The 18,939-nt window shown below is 39.3% G+C and overlaps 1 protein-coding gene across 3 annotated transcripts in view; it reads left to right on the top strand.

Annotated features, from left to right (window-relative positions):
• Positions 1-13,647, top strand: part of Ankrd28 (ankyrin repeat domain 28) — a 157,170-nt gene extending 143,523 nt beyond the window's left edge. For 2 of the 3 annotated variants that reach the window (XM_031362413.1, XM_031362412.1), the window contains exons 25-28: positions 161-243; positions 582-664; positions 2,349-2,440; positions 10,078-13,332. In XM_031362413.1, the coding sequence (XP_031218273.1) occupies positions 161-243; positions 582-664; positions 2,349-2,440; positions 10,078-10,364 (545 nt within the window). In that variant the 3' untranslated portion in view covers positions 10,365-13,332. Of the gene's footprint in view, positions 1-160; positions 244-581; positions 665-2,348; positions 2,441-10,077 lie in introns of all 3 variants that reach the window. The other variant, XR_004116366.1, reaches the window with a different exon arrangement.
• Positions 13,648-18,939: the final 5,292 nt, after the last annotated feature.

Genomic DNA, 18,939 nt, shown 5'->3' with positions numbered 1-18,939 from the left:
CTATAATTATATGGTAATGTACATTATACTGTTTATCTTGAATTAAGTATTTGCAAGAGGGATATTTTTTGCTCTATGTCTTCGTTTCTCTACAGTGAGTTACTGGTAATTTAAGAAACATGTTCATAAGCATAAGAATTGATGCACTTTTTCCTCCCAGAGATGCTGGTTAGCAGTGCTAGTGCAGATCTGACATTACAAGATAAGAGTAAAAACACCGCCCTTCATTTGGCTTGTGGCAAGGTATGTACATAGTTTAAGGATGGGTTCTCATGGTTACTGTTGATTGGCCTTTTTTCCAGTTCACTAAAATGAACAGAAGTAGGAAGCAAACCTAATGACTTAGGTAGGGGTGGGGTTACAGGGGAGTGTTGGCTTACTAGGTTTTGAAATACAACCTTAGCATTTCATATTGACCTGTCTTCTTACTCCTATTTCTGATACCTGTGAGTAGATACCTAAGACATTAGCTCAGAAAAATTGTGTATATATGTATATTGTACATATAGTAGAGATGGTTAGATTTATATGTTTATTCTTAATAGTGTGATGTTTTTAAGAGCTATTTTCCACAATTTTAGGGTCATGAAACTAGTGCCTTGTTAATTCTGGAAAAGATAACAGATAGAAACCTCATCAATGCAACCAACGCAGCCTTGCAAACGTGAGTACTTTAAGTCTCTAAATTTAGTGATCGCTACAATTTTTAAAAAAGGTAAATGGGCTTTTAAAATAGATCAGTTACAAACCATTTAAAGAATAGTTTTTAAAATTGTCAGAACTCATTTCTGAAATCATATAACTAAAAGTTCTAATATTAAAAATATTTTTAACATTGCAACATTGTTGAGATTTGAAATTACAACATTGATGATAATGATTTTTTTTCTCCATCTGCTTATTCATTTAATTTTCTAAAGGAAGGTAGTGCTATTCTGTGTCTTATCAAAATCAGCTGAAAAGTGCTATTTCCTACAAGCTGTATGAGGATGAGAGGTTTTCTCTCTGTGTGTGTGTATGTTATGAGCTTAAAGAGGTTTCAGAAAGAATCAGCCTCTGAGGACTTGAGTTTGACTGCGATCTTAAACCCATGTCTCCCATCATCCTCTTTCAATTTCTATTTTTAAAAAGAAAAACAAAAAGATAGAAATAGTTCACATTCTTGGTTCAGTCAAATTCTTCAAAGGTCCAAATGTTAGTCACTGGATCAGTAAAGATCTTTTAAAAGCTATTTGAATTTGTGATACTGCAGTATAAAAGTTTATAGCTTTTTTTTGTGTATTTGTTAACTTCGTTTCTTAAAATAGTAAGTTAAGATTGTGGCTCACTCAATCCCAGTGGACACATCTGTAAAATACTCTTGCACTTAAGATTCAGGGAACATTATGAAAGCAGGGGCTGAAAGATGGTAAGATCTTTCAGCCCCAGAGAGTCGGGGAATTATTTGTGAGAGTGTACCATGTAGCAAGGTCAGAAGTTACACCTTTATAGTCTTGCCAAAATGACTGCCTCAACATGACCTCAACAATCAACAAAGACAGTAATAGCCATGCAAAAGTGGACCAGGGAAAGCCAGGGGGCCTGAACCCCTTACAAAGAACTACCACTGGTACCTAAGGAATACCAAGAGTATGACATGATCTTCTCTAGTGAAGAGTACATCAATCCAGTACCAACTGTCAGTCCTGAAAAATCCGTACAATATATATACAAGTAGCATTATACCGACCCAGCAGGTTCTACATAGCAATGTATTTGTATACACACATATACATGGAATAGCAATAAATGAAAAAAGAGACCATGAATTTAGAAGAATACAAAGAGGAGTATATGGGAGGGGTCTAGAGGAAGGAAATGGAAGGGGAAATGATGTATTATCTCAAAAATATAAGAAATGTATATATATATATATATAATTAAAAAGTAGAGCCTGGCAGTGGTGGCGTACGCCTTTAATCCCAGCACTTGGGAGGCAGAGACAGGTGGATTTCTGAGTTCGAGGCCAGCCTGGTCTACAGAGTGAGTTCCAGGACAGCCAGGGGTACACAGAGAAACCCTGTCTCAAAAAACCAAAAACAAAAAAAGTAGAATGTAGTTAATTTGACTAACTCTTTGAATATGGAGTCTTAGAAGGTACAGTGGGTTTGATGAGATCGGGAACCTACTGCTGATGACCAAGGCTGAGCTTTCTGTGGAGGTGCTGCTGTCCCTCCTATCTTCACTGATTGAGAACTGGGGGAGCTCAGGTTTGTGTCTCTAGGTCTTCACAACTTGGCCAAGTATTCATTGGCAGCCAGGTGTTTGTCTGTGCGTTCATTGCACATATGTACAATTTTTCCCCACAGACCTCTGCATGTTGCTGCCCGAAATGGGCTCACAATGGTTGTTCAAGAGCTCCTGGGGAAAGGAGCAAGTGTACTTGCTGTTGATGAGAACGGTAAGTAGACTCGATGGGCCTTCCCTTGGCCAACTTCTTGGTTGGAGTTTTTCTCTTTTGATATGGTGCACCTTTAAAGTAAAATGAAGTTTAGTGGGCTTTTTTATTGGGCAAAGAAGAACATTGGAATTAATATTGAGGAGTTAGTTCTATGTAATAGAGAAATAAGAGCAAGAGAAATAAAAATATATCTGATAGGTGAGCTTCTGAATTCACGCATCTTTTGTTAGATCAAACTTGATATTTCCTGTTTGCTCACCACTATTGTTCATTTTGGAACTCAAGGTTTTGTTCTTTTAACAAATATTTACCAAAGCCCTACTATCGTGTCCTATTCATAGACAAAGGCAGTTCTTCTACTCTTAAATTAGATTCTTTTTCCTGTTAGAGACCATCACTTTAGTAATCACTCCCTGTTAATGTCACTTTGTGTGTTTGTAGTGTTAGGATCAAGTACTGTGAGTACTCTGCCACTGAACTGTACTCCCCAAGCCTCTCACCCATCAACATAAAGATAATAGTTCAGCCACTAATCTCACAGCCTCTGCCAGTTGCTGCTCTGTCTTCCACTGCAGCAGAACTATTCAAAAACTGGCTTTCTATAGGCAGGCCTCTGTCCCCACCACTCTGTAAACTCTTCCCATCATGGTTCCTGATGGTTCTCCTCCATCAGATCTTGTTTCACTTGGCAGGCCATTTTGGGTATGTGAGTACTCCTTCTTGGTAAACTTTCTTTGCTTGTCTTTTAGGGACTCCACTCCAATGCTGGAGAGTTCTAAAGTCTGTAGTCCTTGCTGCTTTTCTTGTCTGTCAACATTTGCCCTCTAGATGATCCCCTTAATTCTGAAAATTCCTTGCTGAGGCTTGCTAACTTTTTCTTTAAGAACGACCTTCCTCGGTGTCTGCATTCATATATCTGTCTGCTTAATTAATAATACCATATAGATGTCTAATAGAGCTGTCAGCCCTTTTTCCTTACCCGCGGCAGACATACCCTTCCAACAATAATCCTGGTTTCAGTTGACGACAGCTCCCTTCTTCATAGCTTGAGGGGTTGTCCTCTCCCATGCCACTGTACAGGCCATCAGCTTTGCTACTGATTCTTCCTGTAAAGTAAGTGCAGTATCTGTCCTTCTTTTTCTCTGCTTACTACCCTCACAGGTAATTCTTTTTTTCTGAAATTTAATTTAATTATTCTGGATATTTTCTTTATTTACATTTCAAATCTTATCCCCTTTCCTGGCTCCCCCCACTTCTGAAAACTGCCCATCCATACTCCCTCCCCGTTTCTATGAGGGTATTCCTCCACTCACCTGTCCACTCCTACCTCTCCGTCCCTGATTCCCCTACACTGGGGCATCTACCAAGCCTTTATAGGAAGGACCAAGAACCTCTCCTCCCATTGATGCCTGACATTGCTACAAATGCAGCTAGAGCCATATGTACTCCTTTGTTGATGGCTTAGTCCCTGGGAACTCTGGGGGGTCTGGTTGTTGTTGTTCTTTTTATGGGGTTGCAAATCCCTTCAGCTTCTTCAGTCCTTTCTCTAACTCCTTCATTGGGGACCCCATACTCAGTCCAATGGTTGGCTGCAAGCATCTGCCTCTGTATTTGTAAGGCTCTGGCAGGACCTCTCAGGAGACAGCTATATTAGGCTTCTGTCAGCATGTACTTCTTGGCATCCATAATAGTGTCTGGGTTTGGTAACTATATATGGATGAATCCCTATGTGGGACAGTTTCTGGATGGCCTTTACTTCAGTCTCTGCTCTATACTTTGTTTCCATATTTGCTCCTGTGAGTATTTTGTTTTCCTTCCAAGAAGGACTGAAACCCCACACTTTGGTCTTCCTTCTTCTTGAGCTTCATGTCGTCTCGTGAATTGTATCCTGAGTATTTGGAGCTTTTGGGCTAATATCCATTTATCAGCGAATGCATACCATGTGTGTTCTTTTTCACAGGTAATTGTTAAAACACATAAGAAATGTTTCTCCCATCAGCTTCTTTACAGTTTTCACGGTGAACTATAAAATACTCCAGTCTTTTCTGAGTGTGTTTCCTATCCCTGTCCTTTCTGCCTCTCTCTTCCCTTCCAACTCCTGTACCGTGGAATCAGTGCATACATTATAATCTTTGTTTGAGCTCTGTCTTCTGCCTACAACACTCTGATCTGCAAGTGTTCTTTGACTAAATCCTTCATCTGTTCAATCATAGCTCAAATTCCATCTTCTCGATGAAAGCTTAGCTTCACTAATTTATCTGTTACAGCATTCTTAGTCCCAGTCAACATGATTGTCTCTTTCTTATTTTCAGTAAAACTGTCTGTGTAACTTACTGAATATAATGTGCTTTTTTTCATGTTGAAGTGTGTTTCCCCCGTGGAATGAATATGCACTCCATAAGAGCAGAAGATCATCTTTGTTTTCTATGTTCACTGATAGTTTCTAAGTGTTTGAAGAGTCCAGGGTTCAGTAGCATGTATAATTCTGCCAAAATTGTGTTAATTTCTGAGGTGTCTGTGTGGAATAAGTATGACATACTCTACTCCCTATACAGGCACATTAAAGAGCCTTGATCCTTCCTTACAAGATCAGATGAGACATTCCAAGACAGCAAATTGAGAGGGAACCTTTGTTTTAATTGATAATTTGTTTCATATAGTATATATTCTCCCAATTCTTCCCAGATCCTTATCTCCCTATCCACCCAATTTTATGTCCTCATTCTCTCTCTCCCTCTCTCTCTCTCAAAATAAACAGGAAACACAAACACAAAATAACCAATAAGATAAAAAGTATCTAAAGCAAAATGGGACATAAACTCCTACAAAATACAAAAAAATATATATATTTAAAAATACAAAAATAATAGTCGTTGACCAACTACTCATGGACATGGGGCCTGCCTTGAAATGTGGTTAATATTTTCAGTGACACTCTAGTAGAAAATACTGACTCTTCCTTTGCCAGTGGTTATAAATTACAGATAGCATCTTTGTTAGAGATGGGAGCTTTGGAGTCATCCATCTTTTCTGGCTCTTAAAAACTTCCCGCCTCCCCTTCCACAGAGAGCCTTGAGGGGAGAGATTTGATGAAGACATTCCACTTAGTATTAAATGCCCCAAAGCCTCTCACTCTGCACATTGTCCAGTTGCAGGTTTCTGTGTTAGTTTGGAGAGAACCCTATTGTCTTTTTCCTGAAGAGGAAGCCTGTTGAGAGGTAGAACTTGAGATGAGTGCAGACGTTAAAGCAAGTTGTCTTGGGATTAGGAAGACAGCAGTTCCTCAGAAACAGGAGCAACAGGACCAAATGAAGAAATGATCCTTGGAGGGTAGATGGCCACCAGCACTGACGTAGAGGTACTTGGAATGAAAAACGTGGAGATGTTTTCTGGAGGGTATGATCATCGGTTCTTTGGGATTTGGTGAAGGAGAGATGAGTAGGTGACATCATACCCATTGAAGCTTGGGAACTTTGTGTGGATGACACTTTACAGTGTCATTAAGCCAAAAATACAAGGGAAAGAATGAAGTTCATTTGGGGACATGCAAAGCTGAATGAAACTAAGCAATTAAATGTAAAGATCTGAAACCCAAAAGGAAAATCTAGGTATTTCTGGAAATGTAACTACTTGCATAGAGTAAAATGCAGAAATAAAAACATTAATATTTGGCCACAATTTGCACATTATGATAGCTACTGACATGTAGGTCTTTGTTGACTATTTCTAAGAGTTTATATTATCTTTTTAAGAAAAAGGTGTGATGATGAATACCTTTCATCCCAGAACTCAGGAGGCAGAAGCAGGAGAATCTCTGAGTTCAAGAGCAGCCTGGTGTACATAGCAAGCTCCAGGACAGCCAAGGCTACACAGAGAGACCCTGTCTTACACACACACACACACACACACACACACACACACACACACACACACACACACAAAAGAAAAGAAAAGAAGTGGAAAGGATACTAAATTTGTTATTAAAGGTCTCCAGTGCTGACCTTCTTATCCTCTAACACTCTTTGAAGTATTTCATCGTAAAGTGGCTTTAGTTAACAAGTTAAATGAATACTAATCTCATTTTATGATTGTGTGTTATGATAATTGTAAGTTAGTCTAATAATAACGGTTTGATGATTATGTTCTGAAGACTAAATAAAGACAATATAAGCCACATGGTGGTGGCTCACTTTTTTAATCCCAGCACTTGAGAGACAGAAGCAGGCAGCTCTCCTAAGTTTGAGGCTGGTCTACAGAGCTAGTTCCAGGGCAACCAGGGACACACAGAGAACTGTCTAGTAAAACAAACAAAAAGGACAAGATGAAGGGACCAGTACTTCTGTGCCTTTGTTCACTCCCAAGAATGGAGTTAGTGGTATTGAGATGTGTTTTCTAAAGAAGAAAGAACATGTTGCATATTTATGGGATCTCCTCAAAGAGTTTCTCATTCTTTAACGACACTAACTCATAGAGAAGAGAGGCTTCTGTTTACAGTTATGTTCTTCCTACAAATACTGCTAAGAGGTACAGTCCCACTCATGAAGGCAGTCTGACCTGTCTGATGACTTGGCTTCTGTTTGCTAGTCAGAGTAGCCATCGCTGCTACCTTCACAGTTCCAGCAGAACCTTAGGAAGATATGTGAGAATAAAGCCCTCGCTCACGCATTTTGAGGAGGTGATTTAATTAAGCCATGCTCACCCTTGAGTCACTGTTGCCTGTCCTTCCAGGTACTTAGCTAGTTGTTCCTTTGACCTTTAACAAATCACAGAGGTTAATAATACGTTCATCACCAGGCAGTGGTGGCGCACGCCTTTAATCTGAGCACATGGGAGGCAGAGGCAGGCAGATCTCTGAGTTTGAGGACAGCCAGGGCTACACAGAGAAACTCTGTCTCAAAAAACTAATAATAATAATGATGATAATGATAACACCTTCATCATGATAATGAAAATATGGAAGAGGTAGAAAACCAAATGCCCAGTAATTAAATATATATACTGTGATATGATCATATATTGAAATACTATACAGCAGTGAAAGTTATCTGACTATAGTTACCTGTGACAATATTAAGTCTTACATAATTAATCAAAAGAAGTAAAATTTTAAAATATGTATACTATATGCTTCCATTTATTGGTTTAAAAAACTGGGCAACAAGGAAGTTGTTACCACAGAAAGAAAAGGTCAGGATACTGTTTACCACTATGGAGGAGGAAAAGACATGCAGTGTTTGTGGTATCACTATTTGGTTTGTGATAAATCATCCTATTTTAAAACAAGTTATGTCTTTTAAAGTACATATGTATGTGGCTGCTAAAACATGAGCACCATAATATGAAAAACAGAGCAACAATAAGCAAAGCTAGTCTAAAATTTCAAGACATTTATAACATTAGCACCTTTTGGCTCCACATGGCTTAAAACAAGGGCAGCCCAAACTTGATGTGAGATAGTTGGAACTTGCCTTCACAGTAGAGTGTTTACCATCCTCTCCCATCTCAGCCGTAGGTTAGTGCTTTGCCAACCAAGGTATCACATGCTTTCTCCTTGGCTTTCCTGTTGGTGTTTGGTGTTGGGTCTCTTTATATTTGAGGAAATTTTTCTGCCAAGATAAAAGGAAATACTTGTCTGGGATTCTGAGCATTTAACATTCATTTAGTTTATCATTTTCTTACATGGCTGTATCTACCCAGTGGGTCGTCCTAGGAACTCGTTTTTTCAGCAGTGGAATTTTTTTTTATTAGATATTTTCCTTATTTACATTTCAAATGATATCTCCTTTTCCGGTTTCCCCTCAGGAAAAAAACAAAACAAAACCCTGTTCCCTTCCCCCAAACCCGCCCTATCCCACTTCCTGGCCCTGGCATTCCCCTACACTGGAGCATAGAACCTTCACAGGACCAAGGGCCTCTCCTCCCATTGATGACCGACTAGGCTATCCTACATACGCAGCTGGAGCCATGAGTTCCACCATGTGTACTCTTTGGTTGGTGGGAGCTCTGAGGGTACTAATTAGTTCATATTGTTGTTCATCCTAAGGAGCTGCAAACCCTTCAGCTCCTTGGGTCCTTTTTCTAGCTCCTTCAATGGGGACCCTGTACTCAGTCCAATGGATGGCTGTGAGCCTCTACTTCTGTATTAGTCAGGCACTGTCAGAGCCTCTCAGGAGACAGCTATCTCAGGCTCCTGTCAGCCAGCACTTGCTGGCATCCACAATAGTGTCTGGGTTTGGTGCTTGAATATAGGAAGGATTCCCAAGTGGAGCAGTTTCTGAATTGTCCTTCCTTCAGTCTCTGCTCCATATAGTTTTTCTTTGCAACTCCTTCCATGGGTATTTTGTTCCCCCTTTTAAGAAGGAACGAAGTATCCACACTTTGGTCTTCCTTCTTCTTGAGTTTCTTATGGTTTGTGGATTGTACTTCATGTATTCCGATCTTCTGGGCTAATATCCACACTTATCAGAGAGTGCATATCATGTGTGTCTTTTGTGATTTGAGTTACCTCACTCAGGATGATATTCTCCAGATCCATCCATTTCCCAGAGAATTTCTTGAAGTCATTGTTTTTAATAGCCGAGTAGTACTCCATTGTGTAGATATACCACATTTTCTGTATCCACTCCTCTGTTGAGGGACATCTGAGTTGTTTCCAGTTTCTAGCTATTATAAATGAGGCTGCTATGAACACAGTGAAGCATGTGTCCTTATTACATGTTGGAGCATCTTCTGGGTATATGCCCAGGAGTGGTATAGCTGGGTCCTCTGGTAATACTATGTCCAATTTCCTGAGGAATAGCCAAACTGATTTCCAGAGTGATTGTACCAGCTTGCAATCCCACCAGCAATGAAGAAGTGTTCCTCTTTCTCTACAACCTCACCAACATCTGTCACCTGAATTTTTGATCTTAGCCATTCTGACTGGTATGAGGTGGAATCTCAGGATTGTTTTGATTTGCATTTCCCTGATGACTAAGGATGTTGAACATTTAGTTTATCATTTTCTTAATATGGCTATATCTACTCAGTGGGTCCTAGGAACTCGTTTTTTCAGCAGTGGAATTTTAAGTGCATACCACCATGTCTGGCTTCTTTACATGGGATCTAGGATTAAACTTAGGTTCTCATGCTTACAAGGTACTTTACCCACTGAGCCATCTCCGCCCCGAGTCATCTCCCAAGCCATCATCCACATCTGAGGCTGACTGACAAGCACACTAAAATTTTGACTTCTGTAATTCAGTTGGTATATAGTTAGTGATCATCTCAATGTTTAATTCGTATACTTCCATGTTTGGATGTTAACCATGTAAAAGTTAACTTATACAGGTATAAATTACAGTAAGCTTCGACTCACTGTTCTAAAGGGAAGTTAGCTGATATGTGTTTATTGGATGTTTTTCTTCCCTTTATTCTAAGAGTGCTCTGTCTTTCCTGAGTTGGGTTGGAGATGGGTAAGTTGTGAGATATTGGGGGAAATACCCATTGTGAGGCTTTAGTTCCCTCTTCTGTTATTTAGTGTGAAAGCTCTCCTTTTACCCCACATTCTTAGCATTGTGTCTCTTTCTGCTTACTAGACAGTCATGAAGATCGCAGATCTTAAGATATTAACTTTTAAATTTTAAATTCAATTTTAGGCTACACCCCAGCTTTGGCCTGTGCTCCCAATAAGGATGTGGCTGACTGCCTGGCTCTCATTTTGGCCACCATGATGCCTGTCTCGTCAAGTAGCCCATTGACATCCCTGACATTCAATGCCATTAACCGTTATACCAACACCTCAAAAACAGTTAGCTTTGAAGCCTTGCCTATCATGAGGAATGAAGCCAGCTCCTACTGCAGTTTCAACAACATTGGTGGGGAGCAGGAGTACTTGTACACCGATGTGGACGAGCTCAACGACTCTGACTCTGAGACCTACTGAAAGGCCAAGTGAGCTATAGCTCTAAGGAAGTTCTGACACTGAAACTTCAAACCGGGCTTTTTCAGGAAAAAAGCACTTTCTTATCATACACAGATTCAGCCTGAAGAAAGATCACCAAGTGAACGAATGGAAGAAACGTGATGACATTAGGAAGAAGAATCTTAAAGGCAAGTTTTGCAAAAGGAACTTCTAGAATCTTAATAATGACTTGACCAGTGGAAAACACAGTGATTACTTTGTGGGATCGTTTAATTGGCTTTGCAGTGCCAGAAATTGGGACACTGCTCCCTGACCTGCTTACTTACATGGGCAACACTGCTGTAAAGAAAGAGATAAAAACACTAGATTAAATTTTACCCATAAAATTACAGCTAAATTTTAATGCAATAAAAATTTGGTATAATAGTCATTGTGTACACATCAAATTGCCAAGGACCAAATAACATACAGATTTTTTTATTAGAACTCCATTTTGTGGAAATGGAAATAGATGAAATGAGAAATCATCTAAAGCAAACTTCAGTGCTCCTGAAAGTGAAGCCAGGTTTGGATTGATGTTGATTTTATAAAGAAAACATCTCAAAGGCTCCCAGTACTGTATTAAACCATGAGAGAAAGCAGATGTATTTTTACTTTTTTTTTAATATGAACATTTTTAAATTCCAGTTTTTATAGACTTCAGAACCAGCTAACTGGGTACAGCGTGGTTGAAAGCACTAGAGACAGACACTGATGAGGTCAGGGCTGTTGCCCACGATTTGAGTGGTTTGGTTTTAAATTGAACTATTTTTGTTTAAGGAATTCCATGAAGGGAATTTTTAATGAAGTTAAAAAAACAGACTGTTTCACTTCTTGTAACAGCAGTCCTGGAGAGAGGACGTCTGAGCCTCTCCGTGCACAGCACACCTGCATTACGTCGGTTTCTTTGGGGCCTCTAACTTTTGGCTGGAGAAATTACATTGTCACTTAGTTTAATCTTTGAACTTTGCAAAGCAAGAATCAAAATTAAAAAAATTTGAAAGACTCTTGTTATGAAACATTGTCGAAAGCTGGTTTTGAATTCTATACAAACTGGAATTGTAAATGTTTTATGTAAAAGAAAATACTTAAAAATGCATCTGCTTCTTCTCATGTTTTAACACAGTACTGGAAGGTTCTCAAGTGCATCCTTTCTTTGTTGTTGTTGTTGTTTGTTTGTTTTTTTAAGACTGTCCTAGAACTTGCTTTGTAGACCAGGCTGGCCTCGATCTCACAGAGTTTCACCTGCCTCTGCTTCCCAAGTGCACCACCAATGCCTGGCTTCAGATGTTTTCTTTATAAAAATCAACATCAAACCATTTGACTTCATTTTCAGAAGCATTGAAGTTTGCTTTAGATGATGATTCCTAATATAAACAGAATCAGGTCATTTGGAAGGGATCTCTACATTGGGCAAGATTTAAAATACTACAGGCTTTAGGTCCTACTGAAATCAAGATTTAAAATACTACAGGCTTTAGATCCTACTGAGATCTCGAGCAGCGGGTTTGCAGCTTCTTACTGTCAGAGAGATTGCCTGCCAAATCGAAGACTGCCTTCCAGGTAATAGAGAAGAGGCCGACATTAGGCTAATTTTAAATGACACTTTTCTGTGGTTCTTTTACTCTAACTGTCACTTCCCCGGTAACGGTGATTTCACATTGGGGGAAAGGGTCTTAATAGAGCTGGGAAAAGTTCCATACATTGCAACAAAATGATACCCAATTTCATCTTATCCTTTTTGTATTGTGAAACTGGAACTTTATGACATTGTAAATTATCAGCTGGTTTTTCTGAATATAAAGTGTGAAAACACAGAACAGTATTTTGATCTATTTGATAATTTTGTGGGTTTTTTGAAGAATTAATGAGCATGTACATAGAAATAGTGACTGCTTGAATACTGTATTTACTTGCACTCTTTCAGTACATCAAGATTCCTGTATATTTTAGAGTATAATAAAACACAGACGTGAGCTGTATTTAATGAATAATGTATTTGTATCTGTGCATATTACTTAAAAATCTATAAAGTTTCTAGGGCATTGACTACTAGATTTTAAGCATTTTTCTAAAATATTTACAAAATTATAAATATAGTCTCCATCTTTTCTTTATAATATAAAGAAGTCGTAATGAACCCTTCCTAATTAATAGTGGGAGAAGGGTAAATATGCATTTTAAAAGACCGTAGACTACATTTCTATTGTACCTTTTAAAAAAGAAAACTCAAGAGGATTCTAAAAGTATACCATATGTGTGCTTTCTCTTTCCTTTTAGGAATTCTCTTCTGAATTCCCTGAGGGAATTTTCTAGAATCTCAGAATTGAAAGAGACCTGAGGTTCATCCAGTCTAACCTCTTAACAAATGCAGGAGTCCCTTCTCCAAGGTTGTCTTTCCACCTTGAACACTTCCAGTGACTCTACCTCACGAGCAGTCCATTCATTGTTGAGCAGCTCTGTTAGGAAGGTCTCCCTAATGGAGTTGAAGCCTCCCTCCCGGTAACTTCTGTCCTTGGGCCCAGCTCTGTCCTCCAAGAGAATGTTGGAAGGATGAATCTTCCACCCTCTGCCATGTCTTCTCTTTCCCAGGCTGTTGACTCCTTTGCTGAAGTGATTTCCAGATGGACTCATGAGACACATTGTCTCCACATCTATTGAAGTCAAAGGTGTAGCTATAAAGTAACAAACTGATCTTTTAATTTATCCTCATATATGTAGAGACCAAGATCCTGCATCACTTTAAGTAAATGATGCCAAAACTGAAAACATTGTAGAGGTGGTTTGTGCTGTTAGCAGCCAACTAGAAAAGCTGTCCCTTTGCTTTGGGTGGTTTGTCTCTGGCTTGAGCAACCCACTTCCTTTGGTGTGCACTGGAAGAGGGAAATTCTGAAGTATATCCCAGAAAGTGTTAACCAACACCAGTATTTGGAATAAATACAAGAGCAAAGCACAGCGCCATACGTTACTTTATAGTTACATACACCTAGTGTGTACAAAGCATTGGACCAGGTTCTGTTGTGTTCTTATCCTCACCCTCAAGGGGAAAGCCTGCCAGCCTTTAACTTCTGCGGGAAAGGTGACATCTGAGATATGTATTACAGTAATACCAACTTTTGCTCAGAAACAACTTTGGGGGAGATAACGATGACAGGTGACCTCAAACAGTGCCATTTAGTTCAGAGATCTCTAAATGTAGCTGTAAATTTGGGGTTAATTTGGCTTCATATATTGAATCTTTTAAATGAAATAAAAATTTTTAATGCAAAAAAATCAAGTGTCTTTCTTTTTTATATATAAAGAACTTTTCTCTAAAAATGTGTTAAGTTGTAGCAGGTTTTCAGACAAGTTTTTTGCAGGTTGTTAATGAGTCTCATGTAACCTTGAATGAATTCCTGATTGTGCCTCCTCCACGCCCAGGCGCTTCGATTACAGGTATGTGCCTCCACATCCAGCTCTTGACTTCTGTCCTTAAGAACTCAGTGGCTTCTTAGGAGTTATTTTAGACTTTTGAACTTACTGAAGTGAATCTTTCAAATTTATTAACTCAACAAGTATGTGTTCCTTACCTGCTAAGTACTTGGGTATCAGTGGGCAGAATGGTGTTGGTGTCCTTTAACTGCTGACGGTTTCATCATGAGATGGTGTAAGCAGAAAGTGGTAAAATAGGACTGAGCTAAACCGCTGAGGAAAGCAGAAATAGGACATGTGAGCGAGACGGCAGCGAGCCCCATGGAGGAGGCAGCGCAGAACCTGGGCATTGGGGAACAAGTCTGACTGAAGCAGGTAAAGAAGGGCTAAGTGGTTTCCCAGGTTCAAGAGCTTGGAAGTGCTTGAAAGAGGGCAGTATGGGGACATGGTGCTCTTCAACAACAGGGTATTGCTGAGTGTGAAACAAGAGTATAACAAGCTATATGGAGCTTAGATCACAGGCATAGAAACAGATAAATATTAAGAGCTGCTTGGGGCAACAGATAAAGGAGTTTTAATAATCTTTGAAATCATCTCTGCAGGTAGCAATAACAGAAAAGGCCAGTACACTGTACCAGGCAAAGACGTAAATACTTGAAATATGTTATTTCATAATCCTCATCATTATCCTAGGAAGTTATTAATAGTTATTAATAGCATTTAACACGTGGAAAAAGACAAAATAACTTTTGACCACGGTCTTGATTTTTAAAACCTGACTTCAGCTGCAGACAGTCCTCCTTTGCCTGTAATGCTCTCTAACACATGTGCTGATTCTCTGGTTTTTGTCTTGACTTCAAAATTGTTAAATTCCCTTCAGTTTTATTCTCATAGCTCAATATCTTTAGACAGGAATGTGGTCACAGCCTATACTGAACACCTGCTGCTTGCAATGAAGCTGAGGCTCTGGGTGTAGAGAAGTAAGGGGGAGGCGGGTGTCACTCACCCTTGTGACAGTGGAGCCAGAGAGCCTGCCATCTGCTCACCTCAGTCACTGTTGCCATCTTAAGCACACTACATCTCACTTGCTTAAAATAACCCTCATGCCTTTGTAGGTTGGCTGACATAGGCTTGTTGGAGGGGTTGCTTCAAGCGGGGGCCTTCACAGGGCTTTGCCACCTCTTAGGAGCCGATCATCATCTATTTTATCTTGAGCCTGTATTGAAGTACAATAAGTTACATGGAAAGTTTTCATAAGCCTGAAAGGAATTCTGAGCACACCGACATGATTTGTCTGCTGAGCATCACATCTGCTGCCTTTGGGCTTAGCAAGTGGCATGGCAAACCCAGCCTCTGGGATAGGGGAGGGTGATTCGGGAGCCATTTCCACAGTTTAGCTAGTCCTGAGATGGCGTGCCGGCCAGTTGGTTGCACCTGGAAGCCTTCATTTCATCCCTGTACACTCCTTTTTTGTTTCTGTGCCCCATCTCCTGTTTGTTTCCTATGAGACAGGACATCAAACGTGTAATCCCCTGTCTCTACCTTCTGAGTTCTGCACAGGTGTATACCACCTTCATGTTTAGTTCTTGACTCCCATCTAATGTGGGTAAGATCTGGAGGTTGGAGAGGTTCAGGGAAGTACAGAAGAGTAATATGCCTCTGCTCACCACAGCCCCAAAAGAACTAACTAGTGTCTCTCCTATCTCCATGCTGAGTTCCTCCAAAGCAGATACTGGACTAAAGGGAGATGAGAAGGTTTGGATACTGGCTACCTTTAAAAATGAGGAAAAATGATGACATACAGTGCTGTCTGATGACAGCTTTTCATCCTCAGCACCACTGCGTCCCACCCCTGCCTCATTCTCTGGGTTGTTTCCCGTTGCCTTCTGAGTGCTGGTTGGTTTTTGTTGTTTACTGCTTATTTTGTTTTTAAAAAAAAAAATGCCTTTTAACATATTAATTGTAGATGATGAGCTATATTTCTGTATGCTGTTTTTATTTTGGTTTTGTTTTTACCAAGGCAAAAAGTTTTACTTTCCCAGAGGGTTTTTCTGGTTCTGCTCCTGTCTGCTCTCTTAATTAGATTTTGAAACAAAATTTGAGTAGTGATTTAAGCTTATAATATTCCTTCCTATTTTAAGCTAAAAATAAGTTTCAGGTTTTTTCCATTTATTAACTTTACATCTGGATCACAGTGTCCCCCTTCTCTGAGAAGAGACCACCCCCACCCCCACCCCATGCCAAGAGCCATGCAGGAGGAATGACAAATGGCTTTAGAACTCATGGAATACGGCTCAAGGGTTACGGCAGCCACATGGGTGAACCTTGGCATGGCAGACCCAGAGGGCCATGTGTCCTGAGGACTTCATATGGAGTTCTGCTCTGCTGCCCTCACATCCCTCTTAATCTAAGAATTGTATGAAAACTTTAAAGGGGTTTCAGCCCCTCACTGGGCAGTATTCAGACATTCACAGTACCAGTGCTTGATCTCTGAGGAACTGCTGCTGGAGCAGATCGTTGTTTGGCCACCACCCTAGGGAAGAACGTAGAGACATAGATTGTCAGCAGTAACCACCACCCTTAGAAAAAATATTTGGAAAAATAAAATTGTTAGTGAGGCTAGGTTGAGATGTTGTTACTACTGGCTCTTATGAAAAAAGTCTTAGAAAGCAGACTAACACTCTTTTATTAGTTAAGCAAGGTAACTCTTATGGTCAGGGAACAAGAAAAATGGCATCACTAGCTGACATGACTCACTGAGGCTAGACTGGTGATGATTGATATTTTTTTTCTTAAATTTTTTTATTTAAATGCATTTTATACATCAAACATAATAATATTGAGTATTTTGAGAATCAAATAACACATAAAAAATTTGTTCAACTTTTGGTTGTGAGCCTAGCCTTTAACAGCTGAGCCATCTCTCCAGCCCTCAACTTTTATATTCATACCCTAAAAAAATATCATTAATGAACATTTAGTACTATCCATAACTGAGGATCCTATATCTAATGTTGAATACTAAATTGTTTCAAAACATACAAAATATTCTTTGGAAATTAAGCATAGTAAAAGAGTATAGAATATTAAAAATGAATTGTTAAGAAATATATTTAAAAGCCCTTATATGATACCACCTGACATAGAGAGAATTTAAAACACATTATATATCTGTGCACATTGTCTAGCTATAAATTTTCTTTTAAAAGATTATCAGTGTTTATAGGAAAAAATTATTTTATCAGTAAGTATATTTTAAGAATTTCAAAATCAAAAACTCTTTGAAGTTAAACATTAAGAAAATGCTAATTTCAAGCACAGTGAGAAAAACTATCAATAATATTTCCATGATTATAGAACATGATTTCAATATTTTCTTTTTCTTTTTTTTGTTTGTTTTGTTTTGTTTTTTCGAGACAGGGTTTCTCTGTGTAGCCCTGGCTGTCCTGGAACTCACTCTGTAGACCAGGCTGGCCTTGAACTCAGAAATCTGCCTGCCTCTGCCTTCCAAGTGTGCCACCACCGCCCAGCGATTTCAATATTTTCAACTGTTAATTCAACAAACAGAATAAGATACATTTCCTTGTTATGTCTCCCTTTTCATTTCTGAGTTTTATTAATTTGGATACTGTCTCTGGTTAGTCTGGCTAAGGGTTTATCTATCTTGTTGATTTTCTCAAAGAACCAGCTCCTGGTTTTGTTGATTCTTTGTATAGTTCTTTTTGTTTCTATTTGGTTGATTTCAGCCCTGAGTTTGATTATTTCCTGCCATCTACTCCTTTTGGGTGTATTTACTTCTTTTTGTTCTAGAGCTTTCAGGTGTGCTGTCAAGGTGGTAGTGTACATATTTTAAGAAATATTAAGGATCTATGTATCTGTGACTCCTGATCTCTTTCCTAGGTTTTGTAACTCCAGGTTTGTCTCCCTTTGTGATTTTTTTTTTTTTTATTGTTTCTATTTCCTGTAGTTCTTTAAGGGATCTTTGTGTTTCCTCTTTAAGGGCTTCTAGCTCTTTACCTGTGTTCTCTTGCATTTCTTTAAGGGAGTTATTTATGTCCTTCTTAAAGTCCTCTATCATCATCATCATGAGAAGTGATTTTAGATCCAAATCTTGCTTTTCCGGTGTGATGGTGTATCCAGGACTTGCTATGATGGAAGAATTGGGTTCTGATATGCCAAGTAACCTTGGTTTCTGTTGTTTATGTTCTTGCCCTTACCTCCTACCATCTGGTTATCTCTAGTGCTACCTGCCCTCAGTATATATCTGACCGGAGCCTGTCCTTCCTGTGATCCTGGTTGTGTCAGAACTCCTCAGAATCCAGCTGTCTCGGGATCCTGTTATTCTGGGATCCTGGGATCCTGAGATCCTGGGTGTGTCAGAGTTCCTGGGTGTCAAGCTGCCTCTGGAACCCTGATCCTGGTGTGGCCAAGCTCCTGGGATTCTAGGCATGTTTGAGCTCCTGGGAGTGAAGCTTCCTCTGGGTGTTGTGGGACTGGCTTTGATCTTAAGGTCCTGGGCATGTTAAAACACCTGAGAGTGGAGCTTCCTCTGGGTCTGCTCAGGGCACAGGCCCAGACTGAAAGGAACTCATGCCACTGGTCAGGCAGAGTTTCTGGGTTCCTGGGTCCTGCTGGTCCAGGTTACTCCCTGGTGTTGGGGCAGATGTGTGTTCTCTTCACGTCTGATCCTTGATGATTGATTTCTTACATGCATTTTTTCCCTCAACTTCCTGATATGGTTTAATAAGTTGCTGATGAGTGGATACACATTCTGAGGATTTAAGGTAGATATGACTGATTTTTATGTAAAAGCTTAGATTTGTGATTCTTTTAAGATTCTTAAGAATATTACTTTTAAAGATAAATAATAAAATAATTACTTCTTTCTTTGTAACTCCAAATTGCTGCCTGCCAGTAATGGAAACTGACTGAGAAAAACTACCTTGCTTGCTTTTATACTTTGTTAGTCTATAGCAAGTTGCTTAGTTATGAATGTACATGGGTTTGGGGGGATAATTCTTTACCTGTACTACATAATGTTATTTCTTGTAAAGGTATTAGAGAACACATTGCTTTTTCATAATCATTCACTAGAAGAAAACTAAAAGATAATCTCATTGTAATTTTATACTGCTTAAAAGATTTT

The sequence above is a fragment of the Mastomys coucha genome, unplaced genomic scaffold (assembly GCF_008632895.1).
Source record: "Mastomys coucha isolate ucsf_1 unplaced genomic scaffold, UCSF_Mcou_1 pScaffold9, whole genome shotgun sequence".
NCBI lineage: Eukaryota > Metazoa > Chordata > Mammalia > Rodentia > Muridae > Mastomys > Mastomys coucha.
This window is presented reverse-complemented; position numbering and strand designations above follow the sequence as displayed.